The 20,355-nt window shown below is 38.1% G+C and overlaps 1 protein-coding gene across 3 annotated transcripts in view; it reads right to left on the bottom strand.

Moving 5' to 3' along the window:
* Positions 1-20,355, bottom strand: part of ODAD2 (outer dynein arm docking complex subunit 2) — a 218,345-nt gene that overhangs the window by 95,971 nt on the left and 102,019 nt on the right. For 2 of the 3 annotated variants that reach the window (XM_072651822.1, XM_072651823.1), the window contains 3 exons: positions 20,216-20,326; positions 17,130-17,284; positions 14,647-14,889 (listed from right to left, as the gene is read on the bottom strand). In XM_072651822.1, the coding sequence (XP_072507923.1) occupies positions 14,647-14,889; positions 17,130-17,284; positions 20,216-20,326 (509 nt within the window). The remainder of the gene's footprint in view (positions 1-14,646; positions 14,890-17,129; positions 17,285-20,215; positions 20,327-20,355) is intronic. The other variant, XM_072651824.1, reaches the window with a different exon arrangement.

Genomic DNA, 20,355 nt, shown 5'->3' on the forward strand with positions numbered 1-20,355 from the left:
AGAAGAATTACTTTCAGCTCTACTAATCTTGTTGTTCAGTCATGTCTAACTCCCCATTTGAGATTTCCTTACCAGAGATGCCAGAGTGGTTTGTCGTTTCCTTTTCCAGTTCATTTTACAGATAAGGAAACTGAGGTAAACAGGGTTAAGTGACCTGCCCAGGGTCACACAGCCAATAAGTATCTGAGGCCAGATTTGAACTCATGAAGATGAGTCCTCCTGATTCCAAGCCCAGTGATCTATTCACTGCCCTTAATCTTAGTATGACCAAAATTAGAGGCCATATGGTATAGAAAGTGAAAAGAGCATTGGCTAAGGACTCAGAGAAGGTGCCACCTCTATGATTTGTAATGTGCATGACCCTGGGCCCTAGTTTCCTCACCTGCAAAATGTGGTAGTTGTTTTACGTGGTCTTTGAGGTTCTTTCCATCTCGAAATCTAAGATCTATAAGCCATATGCTGCCCATTATCAGAAGTTATTTATTTGTTTTGATTAGCATCTTACTCTGAATTTATTTATAGAAGTATTCTAGTTAATCCTGCGGTTATAGTCACTTAGTAATGCATTTTACAATCATTTGTTGATGTTACAAAGGCAAAAGTAAACTATTTATTTAGAGATCTCCAGCTTCACCATAGCAATCACCACTCAGTCCAGTGGCTAGGCTAACCATTCTGAGTTATATAAACATAGTTTCAGTTTCTAGTGGCAACTAAAATTTTATCTATTACAAACTGATTTTGATTGATAATTTCCATTGCTATAAATTACTAAAATGAACCCCCAAAATGGGGCAGCTGTTTGCTATATTCTGCAATCCTTTTTGTAACACTAACATTCATCAGGACCTGTTAAGAAGTCTGGCTGGGTCTCTTGCCAACCTTAACCGCGTACACAAATGTAAACAAACAGTGTTGTATGAACTCCACATCATGAGCACTGGTAAGATTGTGAGGTTGAGTTCTGGCCCTGTTGACATGACTATTCTGAAACCACAGTTTTACATGTTTTAAGAAATGTTCACAATATTTGCTGAAAACTGCATCGATAAATAGTATTATATGACAATGGCTCAGACTAAATGTGGTTAGCTAAAGAGAGTATAAAGCTCTTCTTAAACCTCAACATTAGGAAATGGAAGTAAAATCCATATGTTCTGAAATCAAGAAGCAAAGTTGAAAAAAAAGATGGGGATGGGGAAGAAATTAATGCCAGACTTGTACGATCATCACTAAGCAAAAAAGTATGATTAGAAAATAACTTCCTTCAAAAGAAGCCTCAGAAAGTTTTATATGGCATCTCTAAGCACCAGTCTGAAAAAGAGACCAAGTTAGAGAGTAAGTTTTGGTTAGCCACCCTGGACAATCATGAAATTCAAACCTGTCACAAAAGTCTAGGGCTTTGGCAGAGTTTAAAAACAAACCAAAAAAGAGCTGGTCCTTTCATAGGACCTTTGGACTTCTAGCAAGAAAGAACTTTCAGGATCTTCTAGTCCAACCCTTTCATTTGATAGAGGAAGCTACTGAGGTCCAAGGGGCAGCTAGTTGGTGTAGCGGATAGAGTGCCAGGTTTGGAGTCAGGAAGACCTAAGTTCAAAGTCTAACCTCAGAGGTTTACCAGCTGTGTGACTCTGGGTAAGTCACTTAACCCTATTTGCCTCAGTTTCCTCATCTGTAAAATGAGCTGGATAAGGAAATGGCAAACCATTCCAGTATCTTTGCCAAGAAAACCCTAAATAAGGTCATAAAGAGTCAGACATGCTCTAATCATGACACATCCTGACTCTAGGATCCTGGGCAACATACAACCTCTCAATGTCCCAGACGACTCACTATGACTAAACATTGCAGAGAAGGTGTATTGAAAGAAGTAGTTCCTCACTGGGAATTGTCTACACCAGTGAAATCAGAGTTAAAGCTCAACGCCATGTTAACTACCATACCAACAAACAGAACAGAAACTAAAGGATCCTAACCTTTTACTGATATGAACTGATGAAAATTAGGATTAACCACAAGGCCCCCATCATCTGATAAAGAGTACTAGCCAGCAGGAGACCCAAATCTAAATGGCCATCAGAGCTGCCAATATACCTTCAGCAAACCCTTTTCCCAGCAGGGAGAAATCAATCAGTTAGTCAGTCATATTAATTAATTAAGTACCCTACTGGGTGCTAGAGGTACAAAGAAAAGCAGAACACAGTCCCTACTCTCAGGGAGTTCATAGCCTAACGCATGAGATAGGATGCAAAGAATGATGGACAAACACTCTCTATATAGGGGAAATTACGGATAATTAAGAGAGAGAAGGTAAGGGAGATCAGGAATGGTCAATGCCCAATCCTACTCAGAATTGGAGTCACGCAGAAAACACAGCACAAATTTTAGGAACTTCTCAAAGGAAACCACTGTTACAACTAATCGAGGACAACTGGCAAGCTGCTATCTGCCCGCAAGAAGAGAGTCTTGGTGAGAAGAGGAGAGGTGTCTGCCTAGGTACTGGTTTGGTTAAATAGCCTTTACCACTGAGAGTCCTCTGTCATGCTTACAGGCTCTTCATCTCCCTGCTCACCATGCCACAAAGACAATTGCAGAACACTTGACTTATGACAATCTGGTAAGTAGAGAATGCAAGAAGTATTGCCCCTACTGAAAGTGAGATTCAGGGAGGTTAAGGGCCACCTTAACCAGTTGCCAGTGGTCACATAGCTAGTAAGTGCCAGAGCCAGATCTTGAACTTTTATCTTTGGATTCAAAGTCCAGGGCTCTTTCTACTATGCCATACTGACGCCCATGTCTAGCATCTAGGTTCTTCTTCTGCACAATGCCAACTGCATCAAATTCGTTGTAAAAAAAATGGTCATCCATAACTATCTCAGAGAAGGTCATAAGTATTTCCTGGAAGGTATACTGCTTACTAACTAAAGTAGTCTAATTCACACTTTCCAATATTACTCTGAGGGAACCAGAGAACAAGAAATACCTCCAAGTTAACACAGAAAGGATTAATGTAGAAAATTACTGGACGAGGAAAAGCATTCCAGGGGGGTGGAGCCAAGATGGTGGAGAAGAAAGATGCACATACATATAGCTCCGAACCCACAACCCATAGAACATCTGTAAAAAAAAAGAACTCCCGGCAAATTCTGGAGCAGCAGAGGCCACAGAACGGTGGAGCGGAGGAGATTTCTGTTCCAGAGAGCCCTGCAAACCTCTCACAAAAGGTCCGTCGCGCTGCGGACATGGAGTTGAGCCCAGCCCAGCCCTGCCTCGGCCATGTGGCGCCGAGAGGAGCAGATCCAAGCAGGCTTCGGGGACGGAATCTCCAGCGGCCATGTGGGTCCTTCCACCCACAGGTGATGGGGGTCAGTGAGAGGGTCTCTTTGGCGGGTTGAGAGGGGAGTGTGGTGCCCCCATAACTCAGGCCCCCTTGGAGGCAGCAGCGGAGGCAGGAGCAGACCAGGGCTCCCTAAGCAGGCAGGAGCTTGGATCCATTGTTGAAGGTCTCTGCATAAACCCCCTGAGGGAACTGAGCCTGGGAGGTGGCCCTGCCCCCACCTGAGCACCTGAACTTAATCTCACACTTCTCCCCCGCCCAAAGCCCTGAGGCTGGGAAGCAGTATTTGAATCTCAGACCCCAAGCACTGGCTGGGAGGATCCTGAGGTGAAGTGGGTGTGAAGAGAATATTCAGAAGTCAAGTCACTGGCTGGGAAAATGCCCAGAAAAGGGAAAAAGAAATAAGACTATAGAAGGTTACTTTCTTGGTGAACAGGCATTTCCTCCCTTCCTTTCTGATGAGGAAGAACAATGCTTACCATCAGGGAAAGACACAGAAGTCAAGGCTTCTGTATCTCAGCCCAGGGATGGGCTCAGGCCATGGAAGAGCTCAAAAAGGATTTTGAAAATCAAGTTAGAGAGGTGGAGGAAAAGCTGGGAAGAGAAATGAGAGACATGCAGACAAAGCATGAAGAGCAGGTCAGCACCCTGCTAAAGGAGACCCAAAAAAAATGCTGAGGAAAACTATTCCAAGTGAGCAGCAGTCACATCTTCAAAATCTACTGGATAATGGGCATTTAATAAATATTTGGCAGCTAGGTAGCCCAATGGATAGAGCAATGTGCCTGAAGTCAGAAAGACTCATCTTCGTGAAGTCAAATCTGGCCTCAGAAGCTAGCTGGGTAACCCTGGACAAATCATTTAACTGTTTGCCTCAATTTCCTCATCTGTAAAATGAACTCGAGAAGGAAATAGCAAACCACTCCAGTACCTCTGCCAAGAAAATCCCAAACAGGGTCACAAAGTGTCCCCCACAACTGAAATGGCTGAATCACAAATGGTAACTGAATTGAACAGAAGCAATCAACCCACAAATCTTTGTTAAGTGTCCTGGGTCCTTTGTTAGATAGCAGAAGTTACAAAAGAAATGCAAGACACAATCTCAGCTACAATGTAGCTAAGGAGAAAAGAGATAAATATATTCCCAACAATTACCCAACAAGACAGAGCAGCAGAGGTACCCTGGAATGAGCACTGGATCTAGACACAGAAGACCTGTGTCTTCTGTGTGAATCTCATCTCTGCACTTGCTGCTGCTAAGTGGCTTTGAGCAAGGATCTTAACCTCTTGGCTTCCTTACCGATGTAACAAGAAGTTTGGGCTAGATGACCCTGGAAATCCCTTTCAGTTCTAAAGCTATGATCCTATAAGAGGGTCTTTAATATAATAGTATTGTATGTGGATATAATCAAGAGTTCAATCATACAGTACAGCTAATTACAAAACAAGACAATGTTTAATAGAATGCAAAATTGTAGTACTAATGGCAAAAGAACTTAAGGAAATACCAATAATATAGTTTGACAGGATCAGAAAAGATTTCCTGAAAAGAGCAGGACTCAAGGGGGAGCTTTAAAAATGAGTAAATTACAGATAATTGGAGGGGAACCAGAGAAAAGGTCCAAGACCAGGGACTGAGGAAGTGTGATGAGATGAAAGAGAATGAGAAAAAGCATGAAGGGACAAGTACAAATAGAAGGATAGCAAGAAAGCCACTGATTGAAATCAATTGGTCAAGAAGCATTCCACATCTACTTCCGTATGTACCATGCACTTCGCTAAATATTCTTTCCTCACTCTCCTTGTGGAAGGTTTCTTTTTCTGGTCATCTCTAACATTGGTAATAATTGCAGGACCACTTTTTACATTGGCAACATACTGTAGTCTTCTAAGAAGCACTGTCTTGTTTTCTTTTGCCTTTTGTATCATCTTTAACACTAACTTCATATCTCCTGGTTCCATTTATAGGGGAAACACATGCAGGTGATTCAGTTCCTCTAGTAATTTATCATTTTGTTGTTCATTGTATAAAGATAATAACAAGTAAAGTTGACAATGATGACAAGTTAAGGCTCCCTAAAGTTGTTTGTGAATAATTTTAAAACTTGTGACCCTAACCCCCTACACACAAACCTCACATTTCTTTAAAACTTTAATATCTGTAGAATGCTTTCCTTGTAACTATCCTGAGAGGTAGTTATTATTTTAGAAATGGGGAGACTGAAGTTCAAAGACTTCAGTCTTTGGAGAAGTGGCTTGTTAGTGATCATGAACTGTTGTTAGGGGTCATATTTCAGGGATATTGTAGAGGAGAAAACTATTTAGGTACAGCAATCTGATAACTGGGATTCTGTGAATCTAGGATCAGTAGAGACCAGAAGGTAATGAATTTGAATAGCTGATTAGGCTTGACTTGAAAAATAATAGGAATCCTTTTGTCAATTCATTAGCAGAAAAATGACTTGATAAAATTATATTTTAGGAAGATTATTTTGCCAGCAGTATGCAAGATAAATTAAAGGGGAAATGGACCAAAGGGAAGGAGGACAGCTAGGAGAAAAATGCAAAAATTGAAATATGAAATGAAAAGGGGTTGGACTAGGATGGTAATATTTGGCATTGAGAAAAAGTGACAAAAATCTAAACATTTCAAAGGAAGAACTGACCAGACTTAGCAACCAACTGTAGGAGATGGGTGAAGGAAAGGAAGAAGTCAGAGATGACTGGAATGTTTTGAGCCTGGAAATTGGACAAATCACGGCACAGAAACGAGCAGAATGGGGAGGTCAAGGAGACCAGTGGGATGATAATGAGTTTAGTTTTAGACAATACAGTGTTTGGGGTGATCATGGCCTATCCAAGAAGCTATATCAAGCACATGAAAAAGAGGACAGCTAAAGGAAGAAATACGAAAAGAAGGAAAACTTCTTTTCATACTAGCTCAAAAAAAAATGAAGCAACTTCTACTTTACAATTAGGCCATTTAGACTGATTCTGTGGTAATATGACCCATTCAAAAGAAAGGTCTTTTCAGTCATAGAGGCCAATTCCTTTCTCATATGAACAAAACATAGCTTTCTCTTTTGCTTTTTTTCCTTAACACAACAAATTCAATGAAAAAAATCTATACTGTCTCAGCATAAACCACAAAAGTCAGGAAATGTTGAGTTATAGGATCCATGGTAACTTTTAATTCTATCCTGGTACATAATTATGATGATGGGATCTTTTATTTCATGATCATGTAATGCTGGATCATGCGACAGTTCAAGAAATATTTTATAAATCTGAGTTAATTGCATGGAGGGAAGATTTTATACAATTATTGTAAAAAATGTACATTTTATACAGGTTAATTTTCCTATGAGGCAGTGTAATGTAGTACATAGAGAGCTTGTCTCAGAGTCAAGAAGACTTGGGTTCTAATCTCCGACTCTATACACACTGGCTCTATGACCCTGAGCAAGTTATTTATATCTCAAAGCCCCAAACAACTCTTGATAATATAAATTGCAGAGTAGTTACCACCCTGTTTTGGTAGAAAGAGTTTCCTTATTTAGAGTTCCCTACACCAATAAAATCAGAAGTCTACACCAAAAACAATTTTTTCTCTATACAAATATCCTAAAATACCATTCATTCATAGACTGAGTTAACAGGAAATTTTTTTTCTTTCAGTATCATAAAATGGTGTACAATATAACTCCATCTAATATGTAGTTATTGATGAAAATATCCATATTTCAACTCAAATTACTTTAAAATAATTAAAGACAGTCCTTTTCTAAGCTACTTCAAATTTAGCACATGGTCTAACTTCATATATTCATACTTTACAAACTCCTAAAGTAACTTAGAGGGAGTCTAGACTTGTCTAACTTTTTTCTGTGGAGAACAGTTAACTGGCACTTTTGGCACCTGGTATCAATTCAGTCAAGTAGGATGGAAAAGGAAGAAGAGATCTTTCAGTACTTGGCTTCTTTGGTAGATAAACCCTAGTGAAGGAGACATATGTAGGACACCACCAGGATTCTTCCTATTAGTGGAAGGAATCCCCAAATCATCCCCTGAGAAAACATGGCACAGATCCAGAAGAGCTTTCTCACTCACAGACAGGCTGAAAAGTTAAGTGGCAGCCAGACTGGGAGAGGGGACAGGGTTTTAAATGTCAGGCTGAGGATTTTGTGTTTTATCCTATAAGCAAGAGAAATCTATTACTGACTTCGGAGGGAAGGGAGTGATATGGCTGGATCTATGTTCTAGGAACATCAATTTGTCACTTGGGTGGAGTACAATTTGAAAATGAAAGAGACTAGAAGTAAGGAGATCAATTAGGAGCCTATAATAATAGTCCACATGAGAGATGAAGAGAGCATGAATAAAAAAGAGGCTACATCAGCAGCTAAAGAGGAACAGATGTGAGAAATATTGTAGAGGCAGAATACATAAAACTTAGAAACTGACTGGATAAGGAAAGCAAGGAAAAGGGAAGAGTCAAAGATGATTCCAAGGTTGCAAACCTGTGTGACTGGAAAGATGGTGGTACCGTGACAGAAACAGGGACATTTAGAATAGAGATAGGCATAAGGAAAGAAAATGATGAGTTCCAATTTGGATGTGTTGGGTTTGAGATGCCAATAGGACATCCAGAAGGATATTTATAGCAGACATTTGACAATGAAAGACTGAAGAAAAGGAAGAGATTAGGGCTAAATATATAGATTTAAGATGGTTAGAAAAGAGATCAACTCCACACATGCTTTTGGAAGAGACTCATGAAAAAAAGAGAGACCCCTGAAAGATGCTCACTGAATATGTGGAGGAAGGATACAAGAAAGAAAACTGAGAAGGAACAGTAAGATAGAGGAATCAAGAGAGAGCAATATTGCAGAAAGAAGTCAAGGGAGGAGAAGAACATGTCTACAGAATGCAGTTCACGGGGTCAAGATATCTTGATAGAATGACAATCGAGGGGGAAAGGCCAATGGATTTAACATGTAAGAGATTGTTTTTAATCTCACAGCAAATGTTGAAAACCAGATTATAAGGGATTGAAAAGTGAGTGGGAAGTGAGGAAATGGTTTAGGAATTTTGGAAAATAAACATGTATTTGGAAGAAGGTTAAAGAGTTTCCTAAAATCAATAATCGATAATTGATCATTGTTTGAAGTCTGCTGAGAAAAAGTATTTTAGCTTGGAACTTGTATTTCTTTAAATTGTATTGTACATTTAAAAGGAATACCTTGTACATAATAGATCTGCAGTTTCATGCACAATCATCTTTTTTCATTATTATGGAAATGCTTGTTTTATTCCATAAATTAAAAATAAAATAAATAAAAATTTTTAAATGTATTATATATGTAAACATATACAAACATATGTACACATGTACACACGTATCTTAACAAATTCTTTGCATAAATATCATTAATTAACAAGTCAGGAGTAGTTTATGAGATGCAGTGTATCATAATGGATCTGGCCTTGAAGGCAGGAAGACAGGAGTTCATAATGTCACCTCTAATATATAATGGTGGTGTAACCTTGGCCTAGTTACTTACCCTCTTCATGCCCTCGTCTACTCTCAAAGACTATAAATTGCCAAGAATGTACTAATTTTCATTGGTAGAGAGTTTATTTATTCTAGAATATTTCCCTTCATGACTAAAACCATAGGTACAGTCCCAAAGGAGTAGCCTAATGATTTATTCTATCGTTTTAATAAGAATTCTTTTATAAATTGTACTCTATGACAGAAAAGTCATAACGGATTGGATCATATGCTAAAATATCTAAAGCTTAAGAGTTGGGGAAAATCCAGATAGTTGGGGTTTGAAAACAGTTTGCCTTATCGAAATACTTGGAAGAAAAAACAGAATACCTAAGGAGGATTAAATATAATCTTATCTGCAATCCTAACTCTAACTGTAACCTCTGTAGGGCTCGTTTTACTAACTCAAATTTAAAATTAATTGGAGGCAAAAATCATGCCAACTGTAAAACTAGCACACAGCCATATATTGAAAGATGAGACTGAACCTTAAAGATTTAAAATGATGGCTAAGTATTTTAACAAAAATATAAAACACATCTATATTTCCCGATGATGTGCTAACTATACTCAGTACTAGGACTGAGAAACATTTCAATGAAATCTATGGTTATTCCTGTAGAAGTGGCATATAGTGGTGATAAGGGGATGGTGTCCAGATTTTTTTTTTTGCCAGGTTAAGCACTATTTCTCCACTCAATGAAATAATATTAAGAGGCATATAATTCTCTTTAACTGTTTTTTTAAAGCTCTGAGCTCCCAGAAAGAGATAGCACTTCTGACAAAATATTTCAGTACTAGATCTCTCTCTCTTATCTAAGTACATTTCCTTTTTTAGTTCTTTCTCCCAAATGTATTCCCAATAATTACAACTCCAATTATAAAATACAGTAATTAATAATTTTTTAAAGACAAAATAAATATCTGAAACATAGAAAGGTAAACGTCCTCCCTACCTCCATCCCTAATACACAGACGAAAACATTTCAGACTCCTATAGAAGACCTGGGAAGGGAGGGGAAGAAGGCAACAGATTACCACACTGGAGTTTATAGTTTGATGGGACTAGGAGTGGTTTCAGCAACACAGCTTCTGTCTCTGATACTAGTCATGTCTGATAAACCCAAGCAGCTTTGCTCCAGAGTCCTGGCCTCTTTCTTTGCAACAGTTTGTAACAGCAACCACACTGGCATACCCAGGATGACTGTTAGCACAGGTTCTTAGATTTGCTTTACTAGGAAAGGTAGCCACTGAAAGGGTCAACAATCTTTTAAAATTACATTCAAGAAACAGAGAAAATATAAGCAGAGAAGTAAAGACCAGAGACGGGGTTCTACTGCCTGAATCAAAGCAATATTACCATACACTGTGCATACATCCTTGGACTGAGAGAGTCTTTACATCTGAGCAGTCAGAGGGTCTGAACATATGGCCACTCAGAGTCTCAACCAGGTAATCTCAAGATCCCTCTCATAAGCAAACCCCCAAAGTAAAATACCAACCTCCCAGTATATATATAACAAAGATTTAGCTTCTGATTGACTCAGAGTCAGTAGGTATGAAACCTACATGAATCAACACAGCTGTGAACTATCAGAGTTCAAAGGAGATTGAACCTTCAGATGCTCACAATTTAGCCTGAGCCTGGGAAACTGAATTCCAAAAAGAAACAAAAAAAATCCTACTTTGCTTGCTGGTACACAGTTATCCTTGCCTATGCCTCTCCTCTCTCAGCCCCATGGGGTTTCTTTGTCCAGCTCTCAGTTCACCCCATCAGCTGGGTTCCTCTTCAAATCTCTCTCCTGAACTCAGTGAACTGGCTTTTAAAGATCACCCTTAGGCATGACGTATCACTCTTTGAAGTCAGTTTGACATCTCACCATAAGGCTTCTCTTCTGTGATTAGATCAGGGAAAAGTCAACACTTACACTCAAAAGAGATAAAGCTGGTACACTATATAGCAAAACCCAAGTAAAGGAAGAAAGCATATTATATTGTCTTGATTATGATATGCAGTTGGATAGGAAGTTCATCAAGTTGGTTAATCAGCACAAATATCTTGGACAGGCATTTCAAAGAGAAGATGAGCTGGACCCAAAATTGAACAGAAGAAAAAGAGTGATCTGGATCACATATGGGAAATCATGTAGCACTGTTAATGATCCTAATCACAAAAGTCAATATTTTTAACACCAACATTCTCCAGGTGATACAGATATAAACCATAGAACAGCACAGTCTTAGAAGACAAAAAAACATTTATATGACCCCCAAAAAAGTGAAAATAATCTTAGCAAGTGATACTGAAAATATGTCATCAACTTATATGATGGAAAAGAAAGTGGACTAGTCATGTACAGCAAAGGTGTGAAATATGGGGCAGCCCACTAGCCTCCCAAGCACAGCCCAAGCCAGATTAAAATGTTAAGTGGGAAAATTTATCAAAATAAATAAAAATAAAATAAAATATAGACAATGTTACATTTTTGAAATGAAATCAATATGTGACCTGCAGGTGTCCTTATGTATGGATTAGTACTCTATGTAAGGAACTACAGAACTTGAAGATTCCTTTGAGGACATGTAATCTAATCCCTTGATTTTACAGATGAAGAATCAAAAGCCCATAGAAATTAAGCAACTTGTCCAAGGTCAGATAGATGGCAGAGGAAGGATTTCATCTAACCTCTTCATTGTAAAAATGATGAAAAGGTCTAGAATGATTAAATGTTTGCCTATGGTAAGCAACCAGGGTACCAAGTTTCAGAGCCAAGAGTTAGGTCCTTTGATTTCAATTCTCCAACACTTTCCACTCCACCATCTTGCCTCCTGCAGCCTGTGCCAGTGGAGGAGGTACCATTGTCAATGAATTACAAAGGCAACTAGGTATAAAATAGAACCTAAAGTATCAGTGCCAGACTTCTTGAAGCTATTGACTTATTCACTGCTATTGGATGAACTGAGGTTATGTTTATTTGTCTGTAAAACTCAATCTTTAACATATGCTTCACTTGGAAGTAAACACTGTCAGTACTTCAGATCTTTAACGACTCTTATTCAAGATCTGATCATCAACCATAGGCTATCTCGAGATGAATCATTTCTTATGGATTCAATTTAAAAAACTGAGTGTCTACTATGTGTTCCTAACTCTGTTAAACATTGGGGATATATCTAAGTATGTATAAGGTATGAATATTTCTCATGTTTGTGCTGGAAAATATAGGGATGAATATGATCTACTCCCTGTCCTCAGTTTCCCCATTTGTAAAAGAAGGTTAAACAAAATCTCTAAGGCCCCTTCCAATTCTAATAATGCATAAATCAAGAAGACCACTCATCTATTTGGGGAGGCATCCAAGTAATTGTTGCACAAATTATAAAGTGTCCCGAAAATTCAAAGAATTTTGTTGCTACCAAGAATTAGCAGCAAGTACTTTTACCTGGGGTGTGCAGAGGGGAGTGGTGCAGAAGGAAGGGGTCATCAGAGAAAATTTCAAGGAAAGGATGATCTCAGTTTGGCCTCTCATTATTTAAACAGAATTTTAAAATCGGAAGAAATTGAAATAGTAGGGAGAAAGTAGGGGAAGTTGTAGGATTTAGAGCAGGAAACAATCTAGTCTCATTTTACAGATGGAAAATCTGAGAGCCAAGAGAAATTAAGTGACTTACACAGTCAAGTAAAAATAATGATGACGATTATGATGATGATTCACATTTATAAACCACTTTATGGTTTGTAAAGAGCTTTTCTCATGACAATTCTGTGAAGTATGGAGGTTAATTACTATTTTCCCTATTTTTACAGAGTTGAACCTAAGGTACTTTGACTCAAAATACTCTTTGCATCCAGGACAAAAGAGATGGAATGAGCAAAAACAGAGAGACAGAAAAAGAGAAGTAGTTCAGGGAATGATAACTAGTCTGCTTTTGTAAGGGCATAGAATATGTGAAGGAGAAGAGTAGGAGGAAGCTAGACTGCATTCAAGAAGTGAAAAACCTTGACTAATTTGGATAGGCAATGGGGATACCCTGAATGGTTCTGAATAAAAGAGAATCATGATTAGTGTGGTACGTGTAAGATAGACTGGATTAAAGAGTAGAGTGGAGTGGCAATAGAGTCCAGGAAGACCTTTGGAAGACCATCAAAAATATAGGTGAAAAACAGAAGAGGATCCAAACACAGCAGTAGAAATGGAAGAGAAGTACTTGAAACAAAAGATAGTGCAGGGATAGATCAAAAGGACTCAGCAACTGGTTGTGTTTGGATGGGAGTGGGGAATGTGGTAAGGAAAAGGAAGGAATCAAGGATGACAATGAGATTTTTGGCTTGGGAGATTAGGAGAATGCAGGCCATAATTAGAAATAAATTAGAAAAAGGAACAGGTTTGGGGAAACAAGGATAACCTTGGTTGGACAGTTGAGCTTAAAGTGACAGTGGAATATGCAAGTGGAGATGTCGACTGACATGTAGACCTGCATTATGGGGAGATGTTGGGGTTGGAGATAGAGATGTGGGAGTCATCCATCCAAAACTGAGCTTTGTACTAAGTGTCTCATCCTTGCGAGTGCATGAGCCACTCAGGCAGAACAGTGTCTCAAAAGAGAGATAAATTGACTGACATTTATGTAGTGCTGTAAAGTTTACATAGCCCTTTATACACATCATATCATTTCAACCTCACCATGTACACTCACCGTTACTACTATCCTGCCATACATATTGTAGTAATGTATTTTCTATGAGAGAACCCAAACCAAGTCTAAATCAGAGGTGTCAAATGCGTAGCCCAAACCAGAATAAGATATAATTGAGAAATATTTAACAAGCTAGATGAAAAATAACATAGATAATATTGTTTTGTGGTTTTCAAAGTCAATATGACTTCACTCACAGGGATCCATTTCTATTTGGGTTTGATTCCATAGGTCAAGAACTCTGCTTCAGGCTAAAGGTAATTCCCCACAAAACCCCTATTCAGACAGGCACAACTCTTTCTATCTTCTCAAAACCGAATGCTGCTTGTATCGGGGTTACAAAAACAGCATGGAGCTGGATCTGAAAGACCAACTAATTGTCTTTGCCCAGAAAGGTGAGTGTCTTCTTCTACCATCTCAAGAAAATGGGTGGAAACACAACCAGTGGCTCCTGTGATGTCACAACTGAGGAAAACACTGGAGATACTTTCAAGAAAGTGTGTGCCTGTCACTGATATAATTGTACCTCCTTGTCCACATTACCCCTGCTAAACTATCCAATTCAAGGTCAGGAAAGCTGATTTCACGGTAGTTCTGACACAGATGGCAGCAGGAAGATCTCAAATGTGCCCCCTCCTGCCATTTTGCCCTGAAATGCCTCATTATCAGTATCCTACAAATATTGGGGCACATTTTAGCTTGTCATTATTTTTATATAATTACAATTATATTTACTATTCTAGTATCATACAAATATATCCTCATACTACCTTATTTTGTTTTGTTTAAGTCTGGACTTGTGATTTCATAGACACAGTTTCTACACAGAAACCCTCCTGGTGCTTATCAGCAAATTGTCTACAAGTTTTGACCTTTAAGTGGCACCAAGATTAGGTGACTTCCCAATGGTCAAATAGGCAGTACAGGTCAGAGGATGGGTTTGCACGCCAGTCCTCCTGACTCCCAGGCCAGAGCTCTGTTGACTTCATCACATAGCTTCTTCATTCCACATTGCTACTCATCCACTATAGATCAAGTTCCCAAGAACACCACTCACATCATGTTTTCTGGTTCTGTTGCACATGCACCAACTGCTTTTGTAACATTCACAAGAAGAGCCTGGTTTGTTCCAACAAGCAAATTAACAAGCGGTTGAATGCCACCGCATCTCCGTATAATAACTCGGTTTTCCTGTTCTTGACAACATTCTCCCAGAGCTCCAACCACATTCACAAGCACCTCTTCAGGCTGATCGGTTAGAAGTCCTACCAAGGTTTCAATAGCCTTATATTCTCGAAACCTAAATTGTAAGTTGAAAAGAGAGAACATCAAAATATTTCTGTAGTATTATTTTAAGAAAATATTTTTTCCATTTTAGAAAATTTTTATTGAATTTCTTAGATGAACTAAACATTTGAAAATGTTTAATGAAATTCAATCATGTACACAAGTTTCTTATCATCATACACATTAAATCTGACATTTGCTATGTTCTATTTGTTCAAATTCAATTAATAATTTAAATAACTAGTGACAAATCACCTCAGTTAAGTATTCATCTCAAAAGAGCTTAGAAAGATAGAACGCATACCTAATGGCCACCTCAACGTCTGAGCGAGGTATTATAGAAGGTAGAGCTTTGTTTGGATCAAGTCAGGAAAACAGGACTTCAAATCGAGCTTTAGAAGTCACTTAACCTCTGTCTGCCTCAGTTTCCTTAACTACAAAATGGGGATAATAACAGCACCTACCTCCTAGGTGGCACAGTAGATTGAATGCTGGAGCTAAAGTCAGGAAGACTCATCTTTCTGAGTTCAAATCCAACCTCAGACCCTTACTAGTTGTGTGACCCTAGACAAGTCACTTAACCCTATTTGCCTTAATTTCCTCATCTGTAAAATGAACTGGAGAAGAAAATAGCAAACCACTCCAGTATTTCTGCCAAAAAAAAAAAAACCCAAATGGGGTCACAAAGAGTTGAACATGACTGAACAAATGACTAAACTACAAACATCTCCCAGGGTTGTTGTGAAGATCAAATGAGATAACATTTGTAAAGCGCCTGAAACACAGAAGGCACATGATAAATGCTTGTCTCTCTAGTCACTTTATTTCACTTTAAACAAAGCACAGATGACCACTTTAGACAAAAGGTAAAAACACATTACATAGAAATCAAACTTGTGAATTATTGGTTTATTAAACAAATTATAACACGTTTGTATGAAAATTTTATAGAAGTTGACTTAGCATATATGCACAATGTATATAAATCCTATATGTGTGTATATATTATATACATATAAATATATATGTAACATACACACATAAACATTATATGTGTACGTGCAAATACACACTAATATATACTAATAGGCTGGATAGTACAGATCAGTGGTTTTTAACCTAGCAACTACTAACTTTAAAAAAGTTTTTTTTATTACTATTCTAACATAATTAGTTCCTCCCTAATCCTGTGGATTTTATTTTATGTATTTAAAAAACACTATGCTGAGTAAGGATCTACAGGTTTTACCAGACTGCCAGAGGCATCCATAACACCAAAATGGTTAAGAACTCCTGGTCTAGATGGAAAATAAGTTTGGTACAGAATTGAACAGGGGGAGAGCTGGATAGATTACCTTCAGGAAATTGCAAAGGTCCTTTAATAACCCCAAGCTTCCCATGAAAGCAAAGGCCCATCTTTAAAACACCAACATTCCAGCAATATGGCAATAAGACATGGAAACACAACAGACTATGAGGAATAAAAAAATGAATATTATGCTGATGGGAAGTGGGCATTTCCCATACAAGGAAATTACACTAGGGATGGAGAAAATCTTTCTTTTGAAATTATTGCATTATCTTTGTCATCATGAAATCTAGCATGTTTCTAAATCTGATTTATGAAAGACATATACCATATATGCTGTGCTTTGAAAATGAAAAATTAATCTCAAGCTGCCAACAATTGCTTTAGAATAGACCTAAAGACCTAACAGAAGTTTAAAATATTAATCACAGTATAAAATAAATGCCTCTTAAACTTTACCTATATTTAATTTTTAACTTATTAAACATTTGAAAATATGTATTTAAAAATAATATTTCTCTGGTAGCTATTTCTATGGGTTGACTGGATCAATAGGAATGAACATTTTGACTTTTCTACAACCTCAGAAGTTTCATTTCCCATCCCACCTCCTTAAAATTGGCCAGATTCCAAATCTTCATCAGGTAAAGTGTAAAGTTGAGGCACTTCTGAATTCAAAGAGCTGCCTGCCTATAGAGTCAAGCAGCATATTTACCCAGTCAGCTTACACCAGTAGTTACCTTAAACCAAAGAGGAAAAGTTCCCCATGTAGAGGAATCATTGCTAGCGTGAGTTCCCACAGTGCCAAGAATTCCTTTAATTAGCAGGTTAGCCCAGAGCTGACCTTCTAGGCAGGTATCTCTATATTTAGGCAATATTACATTAGGAGAATGCATGTTAATCTCCATGAAGTTTTCACTTAAAATTAAATGTTTCATCCTTACTTTGTTACATTCTCCTTGGAGATCGCGCATTTCCATATGGCTCCAGTGACGGCGGCTAGACGTTCTTTATTGTCTGTATTATTAAGCAGAGCTGCAAGTGGCTTAAGGCCACCATGCTGCCTAACCAGGTCTCGAGTTTCTTCATCTTCAGCACACTAGACAAAAGTATCAGGGGCAAAAGCTCCTATTAGATGTCTGCAAACTATGTAATCTATTACCATTCCTGATTAGTTGAAAAAGTCACTCTAGCACTTATACAATTTCCAATTATATGGCATCTTTTTCCTGGGGAGTCTGAAAATGCAGCACCATCTTTCTCTACAGTGAGGTGATAGTGTGAATCATAAACACAGTGCATGGACTTGAAGGTCCCTTTAAGTCAGCTAGGAGGCTTGAGTCACGAAGACCTCAGTTCAAATTCTGTCTCACACATGTGACCTTGGGCAAAGCACTTCACTAGGTCTCAGTTTCTTCATCTGTAAAATAAGGGGGCTGAGCTTAATGACATCCAAGGTCTCTTCCATCCCTAACTCTCTGATCCTTTCAGATCAACAACTATGCTTGGCTCAGCTAGGTTAGGCTCAGCTAGACTGCGCTTATATAAGCTAGGCTAGGCTCAGATAGGTTCAACTCAGTTCAGCTTGGCTCGACCTTGGGAGGATCTAGTACTTTCTGCTCCCTTATCAATTGATCTCAGAATCCAGTTCTATATACACTGTGCTTCCATGAAGAGGAAAATAAGCCAATCTTACCATTGACCCCTGCACACACAGCAATTATTCCCATCAACAAAGCCTGGTCAGAGGTTTCATATGCCATGATAGTGTATTGCAGTGAGAAAAAAAGCTATATTTGGAGACAGAGGATCTGGGTTCACATCTTAGCTCTGTATGACTGAGGAAGTCACTTTATGTCTCTGAGTCTCTCACTTCCTTCATCTGTAAAATGAGGGTGTTGGACCAGATGATTCTTTTCCAATTCTAAATCTATGAACCTATTCACTCAGTGTTGAAATGGAGGACCTCTCAAGTCTTTTCTGTTTCTCTTATGAACTTTGAGGATGAAGGACTAATTCTTATGGGAGTCTAGGAAAGCCTAATTAGTAAAATTTAGCACTCTGCCCCAGTATTTCACAGTCTTTAAAGTGACAGAGAGTGCACACCTTTTGGTTGCAATTATAAGCTTTCATCTTTTATTTATAAACACCTTATCAATCACGTTTTAGTCCAATATTGGAGATAAATTTAAAAATTTAATGAACATTTTCCGATCAGCTGGCTCTTCTCCCAGGTTATATAACCCATAAATAATAAAAAATGGTGCTTAGGTAGTATCCTCAAAAGGACATTAAAATCAAGGCTGCATATATAAGACAGAGACATGAAAGTCACATTCTATTGGTATCTCCTAGTTGCATCGTTCATAATGGCAGAGTGGAAAGATCACTGACCTTGGAGTTAGAGGTGCTGGGTTCAAAGCCCTCCACTGCTTACTACCTGTGTGAGCCTGGACAAATCACTTTACCTCTGTGGGCCTCAGTTTCCTCATCTGTAAAATGAGGGGGTTGTGCTAAATAGCCCCTGAGATTCCTTTCAGCTCTAGCCCTATAATCCAAGATGTGTCATGAATAGAAAACTTAACACTTTTGCAAATACTGCATGGATTCCAAATTATAGACTATTATACAAGTGCCACATTATAAACTAAACAAAATCACCAATCTTTACATCTAATAATCATTGTCAATTACACAGAGTGGGCACATAGTAGATTTCAAGTATATTTTCATTTAGGTACCTTTCTCCAATGCCTCCAGGGTTCCTATAGCATTCTACTTCCCATCCACTTAGCAACTTTAGTGAATAGTCTGTCAAGAAACCCGACCTGATTAGATGGGAGCTAACTCATTAATGTTTCAAAGAGCACATCTACTTTCTCCCATCTCTCCCCTGTCTGACAAAAAAAATTCAGGTTTAAAAACATAAAAGAATAAAATGAGGTAACAAAAACGTAAATTATGTGTAGGTTCATTTGTTCTCATTAGAATGTGATTCCAAAACTATTGTAAAAGACACAGAGTTTTAACAGAGATGAAGACAAAGAGAGAAGGAAGGAGGAAGAAAAGAGGAAGTAGGGGGAAGAGGGAAGCAGAAAGAGAGAGTTTAATAAGGTAAAAATGTATATAGAGCTGTTAAAACATCATGAACTTGTACTTCAGATTCTATAGCACTTATTTATAATAAAATAAAATATTTCAGCAGCTCAGGAAACTATCTAGGATTTGAAGTCGCAGGTACTGATCTGCATCAGTAATGGTAATGGTAGTTTTCTCATTGGGAGTACCTTACATTGATAAAATCTTTAAGTTTACTAGACAAAATTTACTAAATTACAAATTTTACTACATCTATCATGTTCCCAATAATTCCTGTCATTTATTGAACTGAAAAAAATCTCCACTCTACAACCAACACAAATACATTATTTTATGTTTTATATATAGCTTATTATAGTTTTACATTTAAAATAAAAAATTAAATCAATATAGCACCTTTTATATGTCCAACAAAAAGTGTCTCTCAGAAATATAAGTATCAATGGAACTTTCACTTTAAGTGGGTTAATGGGTTATCACATTGGTGTACTCTTATCTGTTTAAGGGATCTGTTTAAGACTAAATTTAACTTGAGGAATAGAAGAATGGGGGCAGGGAGGGGAAGGGGCAAGAGCATACTAGCTATGCTCCAGTATTTGAGTAGCTCTCACAAAGAAGAAGGACTAACTTGTTCTTTTGAGCTCCTGAGGACACAATATAGAATAATGGGGGAAAGTTGGAAAAAGTTGAATTTAGGTTGACTCCTAACAACTGAAGCTACCCTAAAGGGTAGAATAAGTTGTATGAGAGAGGCAGTGGGTTCTCCTTCTTTGGAAGTTTCCCCGCAAAGCCTGGATGACCACCCCTCAGACAATGCTACAGTGGGGAGTCTTTAAAGCACATGATGAATTCGATTGGCTGATGAGGTCCTTTCTAGCTTTGAAATTCTATGCATCTAGACAGCCCCAGCTGGGAAAGTCATTAGTCATACCTGATAGATGGCCATGGCACAATGCTCCTGAAGCACCTCATTTTCACTACTTAGGTTTTTCACAAGATTTTCAATTATCCGCTCTGCTTTGATGGCTGCACGGTAGTGTTCCTAGAAATAGAAGTTAAAATACAATTTTA

Source organism: Notamacropus eugenii, chromosome 3 (genome assembly GCF_028372415.1).
Source record: "Notamacropus eugenii isolate mMacEug1 chromosome 3, mMacEug1.pri_v2, whole genome shotgun sequence".
In the NCBI taxonomy this organism is placed as follows: Eukaryota; Metazoa; Chordata; class Mammalia; order Diprotodontia; family Macropodidae; genus Notamacropus; species Notamacropus eugenii.